This window comes from Chelonus insularis, unplaced genomic scaffold (genome assembly GCF_013357705.1).
Source record: "Chelonus insularis isolate UGA/USDA-ARS -01 unplaced genomic scaffold, ASM1335770v1 contig_317_pilon, whole genome shotgun sequence".
Classification (NCBI taxonomy): Eukaryota; Metazoa; Arthropoda; class Insecta; order Hymenoptera; family Braconidae; genus Chelonus; species Chelonus insularis.
The window spans coordinates 50,002-62,211 of record NW_023276487.1 but is presented as its reverse complement, the minus strand read 5'-3'; the positions used below and the strand labels follow the sequence as shown (position 1 = coordinate 62,211).

General features: G+C 32.4%; 1 protein-coding gene across 2 annotated transcripts in view; it reads left to right on the top strand.

Annotated features, from left to right (window-relative positions):
• LOC118065608 (Ecdysone-induced protein 75B) overlaps positions 1-12,210 on the top strand; it is an 84,638-nt gene that overhangs the window by 36,767 nt on the left and 35,661 nt on the right. Inside the window, exon 1 of one of the 2 annotated variants that reach the window (XM_035081012.1) lies at positions 4,684-5,306. The exons of the other annotated variant lie outside the window; for it this stretch is intronic. Coding sequence (XP_034936903.1) covers positions 5,099-5,306 — 208 coding nt within the window. The 5' untranslated portion in view covers positions 4,684-5,098. Of the gene's footprint in view, positions 1-4,683; positions 5,307-12,210 lie in introns of those variants that run through there. 2 annotated transcript variants of the gene reach the window in all.

The following is a 12,210-nucleotide window of genomic DNA, read 5'->3' as shown; positions in this document are numbered from 1 at the left end:
CTGATCGTGTACGTCACCATCACGTTCCCCTTTCGATCAAGTTGGTTGAAAAGTATATCAAGAATGAGAAATTCTCGCGGTGGTAATGTTCTCACCACTGATGGAAAATTTACGCAAACATACTTCCAAACGCAATTGTAGTTTCGTTATTGCTTTTGTAACACTCGACGTACAGGAAATAATACGAAAATTCAGTAGTCACTATTGTCGAGCGTGATCGTAAAATCCATGTGTAATAGTTTGCTGCTGAGTGACAGTTATATTATCGAGATCATTTTATACACAGACAGCTCACGTAACCGCATTTTCTCTTGATCGTAAATGTTCCTTCGTCACATGGCCACCTTCTATTACTTAACTATTTATCAACTACTTCAATCATTAAAGTAAATCTTGACAAATTGAAAAATAATTCTAGCCATTCTTTATTATTTTATGGATTCACTCTTAATCTATTCAACCTCATTATTCAACTATTGTTAAATCATTTGAATATTGAAAAAATTTGCATAATAATATTCCAAAATTGCAGTATACTCTGAATGGTATCTAATTAATAATTAGAAAAAGTTGAAAATAATAATTAGGTATGTTAGAATATATTCATTCTCTTATCGCTCATGAAAAAGATGGATCTTAAAACTCATTCTGCAATCAAATCAAACATGTCAAATAAATTTTGTAAAAAGTCATATCATTTCTCATAATTCTCAATCAATTTTTGCAATATTCAGTACATAATCAAATTAGTTGAATTATATTATCTAAATTAACTAAATTATTAACTAATGAAATTAGCAAACTATACAGCACACACGATTAAATTCTTAGCCAATGAAAATTAAATAATTAATTAATCAAACACATTTAATCAATCATATGAAATATTAATTAAAATTAGAGGAATATAAAATGATATTTTTTTTATCAATTTAATAACTTTTAAGTAAAATCGAAAATATTTTTTGTTCTTTTTTAAATGTAGTGGTGATAATATTGTAGTGATAATAAATCTAATCAATATTTTAAAATTATTTAAAGAAGATTTTCTACAAGTATAGATGAATGTATATTTGAAACATTGAAATGATATTTGCTTAAAATAAAATAATATCATAAACTCAATCATTTTAAATGAATAATAATGGATTGCAATTATCGTTTTTATTTTAGGTCAACATATTAAATATATTTCATTCTGATATTTACTAATCTGACTCAATTTTACCTTGTACAGATTGTGATTTAAAACAATCATTTAAAATAAACGTTCAAGAAATATACTGTAAAAAAATGAAAATAAATATGAAGAAATAATAAAGGTTTATTATGTACATATTGAATAATAATATCTTTGACTGATGAATTATATTTGTGTTGAAACTGCTGCAATAGCTTTTACGAGGCCGACAAAACATTTTTGCTGGACGATTGCGAGACACATGATAGACTCGATAAAGTGGCGACAACCACCACTTTACTATATCTAAATACATATACATATTCATAACTTTAAATGACAAGACTAATCATTGCTTGAACATTTTTATTCAATTGTATGAATTATTATTCAGTTACTTTGTATCCGTTAGTAAATCGTATAATTAGTAGTCTTTAAGTCAATAAGTACCTAAGTAGCCGTAGTAAGAAAATGACATTGTAACTTCTCCGTTATCACCGTCAGATAAATCTTATTATCAGGTTTAACATCAATTAATAACAATTTGCATTCATTTATAACCGCTTAGATATTGCACTGATTGTAGAAAAAAATCATTTCAATAGCAATATTTTCAATTGATTATAGTCTGGTCGTTGTTCTCTATAGATATCTCGATCATTACCCTCGTTCCCTATGAATATCACATTATACTTGCTTTTCAATTTTTTACGTAATCACTAATATCTTTTATATGGTATCTACCCTAAGCGATAAAGTCATTGTTGCATAATCATTTTTCATTTTATTTTTGCTCACTGCACGTCTTTCAATTGCGGACTATTTAATCGCTGTGATGTCCAAGTTGGAGACAAGAGACAAAAGTAGGATAACAATGTGCCGAATTAAGCTCTAAAGAGTCATCGACCGGCGAACCTGAACGCCAAAAGATTTTAACTGGTGATTCTAAATCTGGCGAGTTCAACGACCGAATATAGCCGCATGAACTCAAGTGGACTATTTAAATCCAAAATCATCGTTGGCGGATTCCTTTCTCGCCTTTTAGATTTCATATTGGGTACTACGTAGGTTGTTGTAGTACTTGGTATACATAAATATGTACTCAGTATTTGATACAACATTAAAACCAGTGTTCTATAAGTCTGTCACCAACTTAAAAAATTCACTTTCGCTCTCGAAATCTGCACTCAGCCTACACTATCTACTCAACTTCAAGTGACTCAGTGACTCATAAATCCAGTGTAATATCCGGCATATTTGTCGAGGGTGGATACAATCAGTTATTTCCAATTTAACATTCAGTCCTGAAGGAGAGTAGAACAACTTTGGGAAGGTTTTATAAGATTTTCCAAGAATAACTTGTTTCACCTTTTCTAATATTCACTAAATAAATAAATGTCTCTTCGACATTATTTTTCCAATTTGTCACTGTTGTACAGCATCTCGAAATATATATAATCTAAAGGTTTTATTATAGCTGCATCTATTTGGCAAACAAATATTGTCAACTCCAATACATAAGTAAAGTATAACAGTTTTGTACACATAATATATCTCTTTATTATGTAGCAATAATGTCTTGAAAGTTTATTCAAGTCAACAACGATTTTTTATTTCATTAACATTACTGTGTACTCAATCGAAGGTACATGTAACAAAGCAGGTGTAAATATTTCATTGAAAAAAAAACCAACTCGAAATTTCCAAACCATTGAATTTCCAAAGTTAAATGATTTTTAAAGAAAAGTCAAATGTTAAAACGATTTCATTCATTGACGATTTCATGCTTCTTTTTGAAGGTTTACCAAGTAAAAATTTAAAACGAAACAACGACGATGACTATTGGTTATCCTAAGAACTGTGAAAAATCGCGGAATGGTTTGGACTTCGCAGCAGGTTAGTCGACCAAGCGACACAGCAGGAGAAGGTAGTCGTCAAGTCAGATGTTTTGTTCGCTTCTCGCTGTGTGTAGGCTTTGATCTTCCTAGACTAAAGGTAATTTACGGGTCAAGTCTGTCAGCAATGGCGATTACTTCTCACTCGTAATTTATGGTTAGAATGAAGAGAGTGTGAAAACCACACAACCATAAAACTTAGCCACAAACCTATACCGAGTCACCTTTTATGCATTTCTCTACCTGACATCATTCATTTAGGATCCAAGATCCAAGAATTTGGCTATTGATTATTCCAACCAACATTTTGAAAACTTGTCATTATTTTATGACTGTTTGGTTGTATCTTTAACCAAACTCATCCCATCATCAGAGAAAGTTATTGAAAAAATGACGACTTTTTTTGTTTTGGAGAAAGATCGTCTTATGAATAATAAAATTCATTACCTTTCATCATTTCCGTAAGGATCACCGCAATCTGTATACAGGTTTATAGCAAAACCTGTTCTAACAGTTCTATAGTATATTACAGTCCGACCACTGAAAGCGAAAAGAGTAGAAAACAAGATGATGTGTAACTCACATTATACGTGTGCCTTTGGAGATCTTCTAACTAAATGTTGGGATAGGCCATCAACTTCACCGTTAACTTGCTTATATATGTGACTTAGTATCTTTCTATTTGGTATGCCATACTCGGCTGTCAAACTCAAAGTACTGAAACACGTGTTTGAATATATTGCCAACACTTTCACTCGTTTGAATTGTGAATAAGCGTTAGTATTATTAGTATTCCAAATCATGAATGTCAAAACACTCAAATCAAAACAAATATTTAACTATTATTTTTATTTCTTTTAATAAATAGCTCCTTCAATTTTACCTGTTTTTTTCTTCAACTATTTCAATAATCATTACATCATATCAAATTAAGCACATTTGATGAAATAAAAAAACAACTTACTCAAATAATTGGATCAAGAATGAACCAAGTAATTTATCTTTCATCCAATATTGTGTAAATTAAATAACAATTTGAATATCTTTCTTATTTAAATGTATATTAAAGTATTGTTTAAGATGTAAAGAGTATTACTTCATTGATGAAATCTTAAAAATCAGTCCTTGACATATAAAAAGAATTTCAATGTTTATAATGAAATTTTTTATGAATTTATTGGTCCTTAAATATATAACTTAAATTTAGAAAACATTGAAGATATTAGAAGAACAAGGAGAGAAGAGAGTCTAAGAATCCTTGATCCTAATGACGGGTCAACTGTGCCAATTGGCTTAAGAGTCAATATCTAGAATTCAGTAATTGTTCACTTAATTTTTTCTATAAAGTTCTAATCAATTAAATATCATCTAGGTGATTTATAAGTCAGGAAGAGAATGAATTTGAGTCTTTTATTGAGGTTGGAATTGGGGTTCATGATTGCTAAATTAGGGGAAAAAAGTTCTAATAGATGAGTTAATGGCCTACAATAAACGGAGCGGGGCAAAAGAGTCGCAATATTAATGTTCAGAAACAACGTTGAAGTAGCGGTGGTGAGGTATATACTGGCGCAAGCGCGAGACACTGCGATATGTCCTGACGCGGCAAACTCACTCGCGCGTTGTACCGCATGCCATACACAACCACTAAGTACTCTCTTTCTTCGCCACGCGTGACCACGCGGTCTTTGAGGCAACAAGAAAAGATTCGTCAAAGAATTCATCAGTGACAGTTGGCAATAAGTGACGCGTTTTTCTTGTCAATTTGACAATAATCTACCTTAACTATTCATCAATACTACAGACAAATGATAACAATCACTTGTAGACTAGACAGTGGAAGAAAGTGAAATGAGCCTCGGTCAAGTTTCGAAGTGTTAGTGAATAAAAACGTATTATGTCAAGAGTACGAGACTCACTAAAGACTCGAGGGTGCTAGGGAGATTGATTTCTATTTTTTTTTTTCGCTAAAAGTCTCAAAAGTTTTCCAAGTGTTTAAAGACAAGAGAGGAAAAGTTGAAGGGGTATGATAGACAGACGAGTTGAGAATTGGTGTGTACAAGCAATGACTGTTCAAGAATTTAAACCCCGTGGGGGTACGGAAGGACAATCAGGAACTGGAGACATCCTGTCGCCACCCGATATCCTGGAAAATGACAAGGAAGAAGTCGGGAATTATCGTGATGTTTATCCTCCTCAGGACAGTGAAAATCTATTAGGACGAGTTCTAGCTGGTAAGAATAAGATGGTCCTACAATATTTGGAACTTTACTGATTAGCTGAGCATGAATCAATGTTGTGTGATGACTTAGAAAGCGAAAGAGAATGTAAACAAAAGTCTCGAATAAATTCGGAAATGCTTGAAAAGATTGGTCGAGTGCGTGTAAGTCTGTTGGTGGCGGGCGCGGTGTACGCGGAGGCGGCAGTTTCACTTTCCAGTGTTGGAATGTAGGTCGAGGGACCCGGTACGAGGCTAGTTCGTTGCCCCTCGACGGCCTTCCACTCGGTGCTTGGCTATTTTTCTCCCTCCTCGTGCATTTTCGCTTGCAGCAGTCACACACTCGGTGGTTCTAGCCTAGATAACGGGCGGGAAAATATCACCAACTCCCACCAATTTACACACATTCACACATACTTATGTGTATCGAGCACAATACCAACTTACTTCTCTCCCTCTACGATCATCAACACACGTTCTTACTTGGAGATCTCCCTACTCTTGCTCTTCACTCTGCCCCATTGGCCCAAGAGTCATGGCACGAAAGTGGGTCGGTGGGGCCTTGGCGCGAGGCTAGTTCATTCACCCTGCTCGACCCGTAACTAGGGCAAGATGAAATTAACCGACATATTGCCTTCTCTCTTACACGCCTCGATCGCAGGCGCGCCTGAACTCGCGGCCAATCTACGACAGCACGAGTTCAACAAACTCCAACTGGGACTTCTCCCTACTACCGTTGTCTTTCCCTCTTGTGTCCCAAGCTAATCCCTACTCTTTCCAACCATCGAAGGTCACGATACACTAGTGTATAGTACAATCGTCATCACTATCACCATTACTATCTATTTTACTACACTTCTTTCTATTTTTTTCTTACATTTATATTTCTTTCGATCCGTAACATATCCTCATGAAAATTTTATCCACCATTCATTTTCTCCTTTTTTTTTTGATGTTTAATCATATTTAACTGATTTGCGAATTAATTACTTACGTTATGTAATCATGATAACGAAACCTACTGCGTACCTATCCTTTCTTTTACTTAAGCGACCAAGAGAAAGTAGTACAATCATACATGGATGTGGAGTATATCACTCTCGCTAATCCCACTAGTTGCCTTAAATTCGCGTCTTCTCTTGCAACCGGAAAGAATGCTTTCACTGCTGACACATTACCTCGCCCAGTTTCCTGCTACTCTAAAGTACACTGACCTGCCTCACTACCACAATTTATTATGTTATCATACTCAAGATATCATGCAAATTACTATAAATATTTTTCTATTTCTCTATACACTATTTTATTCTAGTCAACCATTCAACATTTAACATCTCAAGATAGTTGATAATGTAATCGTTAACAGATGATAATAAAATATAAAAAAGTATCCTTATTCACAAGATTTATTAAAATTTAATAAATTAGATTATTTCATAGCAAAAAATAAAATTTTCGAGTGATTATTTTTTTTATCAGTAAAACTTGATTAAAAAATTATAACTATAAATTCTATTTAATATTTAGCATATTTTTTGAAAAAAAAAATTATTTATTTATTTATAATAGATGTTATATAAGAATGATTTGTAAAAAAAAATATGACGAATCAGTTTCGAATTTTCTTGAACGTCGTAAACAAATGGTAGAGAAATGACATAAACTGAAAATGAAAAAGTAGTGTGATGAAATCAATATAGTCTATTTACTTTTCCTTTTTTCATTCTCCGACTCTGTCTTCCCTTGGGTATTTTCTAATTGCGTGATGCTGACGTTGACGACTGGTTAACCTCAAAACCGAGTCGCGGGCAATGGCCTAGCCTCCTCCCGGCCTCCGTTGACCTCGATCGGATACGCTCTTTGCGTTCACCCCCACGCCACAGTGTTACAGAACATATATTATAAACTCGACTACATTATTCGGGGTCGGTTGAACCATGACAAAATCCCTTGCTCGTTTATTATCAACTACTTTGATTATTATATAAACGTTTTGAAGCTTAACAATCGCATGGGACTATGTGAACCTCGTGATCTCTTTCTTGGGGAATATTACACTCTCATTTAACTTAATCCTCTATTTCATTATACCCAGCTCTTCGTTGCAGCGTCAAGGTGAACAACCTCTAATCGTGTCGGGGGCTCTTATCTGGTGTGCTCCCAGTGCTTTATCGGACAATTCTTTCATGCCAAGACCACGTTTAAAAAATACTTATTATCCACTTGAGATATCGATAATAAGTTGATCAATTTTGGTCTTTAATTTTCAACCATTTTAAATTTCATTTAATTTATCGGACGATGAGTTATTTAATCATGATAATAACAAATGAAAACATCATTTGAATTGGAAAAAAAAACAAACACACAAAAGAGGAGAAAGTTTTGTTGGAGACACACTGAAAAATTCAATTTTATATTTTGAAAGACCAATGCATGAGGACGAAAGTAAAAGTGGTCCAAAGAATGAGGCCCCAGAAGTGAAGGTAGCACGTCCAGATGCCAGTGAAAGGGAGAAGGCATGCGGTTAAATAATTTTATTGCCTTTCACTCTTTATTTTATTTCTTGTATTTTCATTTCTATATTTATTTTTCTTTTATTAGTATTGCTCTTTATATAAAGATAAACTTAATCAAATTTTTTTTTTTTTTAATAAATTAACACAATAGAGGTGGAGTAAAATTTTTTTCTCATTCTGTGAAAGAATTGAAGTAAAATTGAAAAGGTTTAAATGCATGCTGTTTGACGGAAATTGAAATGAGAGCTATTAGTTTTTCTAGAGCACGCGCAGGAGTATTCACCGTATATACACATGATAGGAGGTCATATAGGGCAATGAACTCTGACCCAGCAAGTGAGCCTGGAATCGTTGATCCCAACAATTCGACCTGGCCTCGTCCGGTACTAAGTATACCATCATTACTACTGATCATCCAACCACTCTTTGCCATTTATATTCAATACATTTATCTATTTGTTTCATTCCTTATTTTCCTACAGTACCAAAAAATAGATTATCTATTTTAAGTCAAGCTTTTATTTGCTCAAACATTAATTCAATAAATTATTGTATATAACTGATGAAAATAAAATTATCTTTTCCATCTATTGAAGTTAATGAACCTTTTTAGTTCAGATAAAGTTAATTAAATATCAATTGAATAGAATAAAATATACTTAGAACAGCCTTGTGGCCTTCGTGATGTATTTTTTACCATCAGCACTATCATTGTTGAATTCTGAAATTTGAAGTTTCGATCAAGACTGTAAAATGACTCTTTTAAATAAAATAGAAGATTTATACACTTGCTTGAAGCTATAGAAGAAATGTGTTTATAAATTCACAAATAGAATCCAAAGCTTTTTTTCGTCTTCAATTTGGTTTCCCCAGGGAAAGACTGGCCTAGTTGAAGCAACTAGAGCACTGCCCGGTCAACGAACTCCCGACCTCAAAGCTTAGAAGCTCATAGTCAACGAGCTTTTCCACCCTCTCGCACACGTTCTCCTCCCACCACGACCACTTGTCGTTCGTACATTTTGCCCTCAGATTACATTATATACTATCCTGTTGATCATATTCGTTTTTATTTCCTTCTCTTTTACTGACACAAAAATATACTCTACTACTTTACTGCATTATCTTGAGTCCAAAAAATAAATTGTTGAAAATAAAAGAAAACTCTTTCGGGAAAAAATTAAAAATTTCTTCGCAACATCTGGAAAATCATAAAAATTCTTTGCTTATTAACTTGAAGAAAATTTGTAACATAAATTATGAATGATGTATTCGTGTGACTAAATTATTGTACGTGGGTAAAAAAAAGGTTTTACCGTTTTTTTCCCTTTAAACATTTAGATTTTATTTAACTTTATAAAAATTATGACTGTATTTACAGTATAAGTGAAAAAAAGGGTGTCAAAAAGAAAGTAAAAAAAAAATAACTTCGAGTTAATCCTTTTGGCTTTTATGACTTAAGCTTTTTATAACTAAGGATAATTTGAGCAAAATAAACTGGGAATTCCTTTCCTCGTAGAAGGAATTAACTTTGTGACTACGGGAATTTTTTCTCGGCAAACCCGTTGTATCCTTACCCGGTTAACTTGTCGACCTTACAGTTTTATTTACCCTTTTTTTATACCAAGGTGTACGAATCACGTGTTTTACCCTTATCCTTTTTAAAATACAGTTATAAACCCCAAGAAACGTTGTATTGGAGAAGAAAATGTTGGTTCAATGGTAAGATTTTAATGCGAACAAAATTGTTTATTACTTTCTTCTTTCAAAATTATTTCTGCCAAAAATATCCGTTAACATACCGTAAATTCTCTAAAACGAACTAAAATATAAAAACACTTTCATTTATAAAAAGTTACATTTTTTTTCTAAGCAATCCTGTAAAAACTTTTTTTTTGCCATCTGAATATTTTTAGAATTCATGTTAATAGCTAATAAATCATATCCATGATTTACTTACTCAAGTATCCTCTGAATAAAAATTTAAAATGAAAATAGAATAAAACTAATTAACATAAATGTCGCAAAAATTAATTATATCTTTTACTGAGCATTGCCAAATTAAATCATTTAATTTATATTTCGTTACACTTAAAGTTTACCTTTATTTTATAAATGAATCAATTACATACATAAAGTATATAATATTATATATAAATTGTCAAGTAAAGTCACGAGGTCATCTGTGCTTTGTTCAACTTGATAAAAACGAGGGTCGTTGATCGTTTAAGTGTTTTAGGTCACAGAATTTAAATCTTATCCAGTGTTTTAAAAAGTGCCTGCTGGATTCCAATTTATCAAGTAATCAGAGAATTAATATATCATCATATATGTTTCAGGAACTTATACCTAGTGTGAAGTTCATTATTATGATCATGTTAATGAGTTATATTTAAACAACACCCCCTACAATAATCTATCGTAATAAATTTGAATTTTTTCCATCTTATTTCAAGTAAATCAACAATATAAATTACTCTAAAAATACCATATCAGAAAGTTAGTGAAATTTTAGCCAACTTTCACGTTTTCTTGCGTTATAATTGCTAGTTTTTAATTAACTTTCACACAAAATAATTACGTTTTTCGATTAAATCTGAATAAGCAATGTTATCTATTCTATTTTCGCTGAATTTAAATAGAGAATAAACAATTAGATCATGTGCATTTCATTTATTTTTGAGATGAATGTATAATTAATTTCAATGTTTAACTATGAGAGTATATAACACTTATCCTCATTCAAAGACGATGAACTACAATAGCGATGTAGTTTTTTTTTCATTCTTGAAGGACGTGTTCGTTGGTTCATAACGATATTTGTATGTTTATTTGTAGCTTATGGAATGTGTTTAAAAAATTTTCCAATGACTCTCATATTCTCCTAACCTTCAGGCATCACTCAAATTCTTATTATGTACTACGAAAAAAATTATTTTTACCTACAAATAAAAATAAATTCATACAATTTTATATGACATTTCAAAGAAATATTTTTTTATATTCCAATAGAAAAAATTGTTTTTTTTTTTCTCTTCATTTGGTGAATTTAATAATAAATTTGTTGATGAAATTTAAAGTTACAAAACTTTTCTCAAAATCAGGTCTTTCCAGCTTCGACTGGAGTTTGACGTCAGAGTGTCGTTACCACCCTCTCGCCCGTTTTATTCTCCCACTATTTACTCGGAGGAGAGCCTAACCAGCACAGAACAAGAGGGCAATGCACTCACCGCGACCCTTAACTCGGTCAACCTCCACCACCGATTGCGCGTTATGTTTCTCCAGCTGCTCTGTTGCTCCTGGGATCTTTATTTCTCTCCAACGTTATTCTAAAGTGTATCACAGATCTCTGGAGTATTTTTGAAATCTTATCCCAGAGTTTGACATTTTTACTGGGTAATACAATCCGTTGATCATTGTAACCTATTTATCCTATTTGACTTGGAGAAGCGTTGCGCTACTATCTGATGCAGGCCTTTTATAGATACGAGCTTGTAGCCTATTCATTTCTATATAATATTATTAACGATGTAATATACTGGAAAGTATTGTGTAACCGGTTTCCACTCTCGCTTCGTTGTTTATGTTGAAGTGTAAGTAAACTTACAAGGTGCAGCTTAAGACTGCACTTGGCTTCTTTTGGAATGACTTTCACAAACTTTCTAATTCTTATTTTCTCTACGCGGCCATCAACCTATACTAATGATATTATTGTATGTTATTCTGATAAATTTCATTTATTATTTATTATATTTGCACAACTTATTCCATATTTCATACACACATACACTTATTCGAATGATTGGGTTAATCGCGTAATACAGTTGTACACAAATTACTCAAAATTATCCTTATGTAAACCCAAATTATTATGTAAAATCTTTTTCTTATACTTACGCATGACGTAATTTATTCTCATCAATCCTCCGACCGAAAGTATTGACCTAAAATATTTATTAAAACAAAAACAATACATTAATTGGCATCAATAAATATTAACTATTATAAGAAAAATAATAAATTTTGTTTTAATTGTAAGTCATACTTTTTCTATAATCATTAAATTTTTTTATTTTTTTTATTAATGACTAAAAATGATTTCATTTATGAGTAGGATAAAATATACGACAATGGACTAAAAAATGATTTAAAAAAATATACAAACAAAAATAAGAATGAAAGAAGAAAGAAACAAGTGCATGATAAATAGATACAGAATGTAAGACGCATGCGTCAATGATCTCAAGGCCTCGTCGTATTACCTCGGTGTCCCACTTTCCTTCATACTCGGTCAATGACCCAACGACTTCGTCCCCAGCGTTAGGTAAATTTCCAAGGTACAACCAACATATTCTCCCTCCTGATAGTCGCGCACGCGTCATTTCTCCTACTTGCATTTATTTC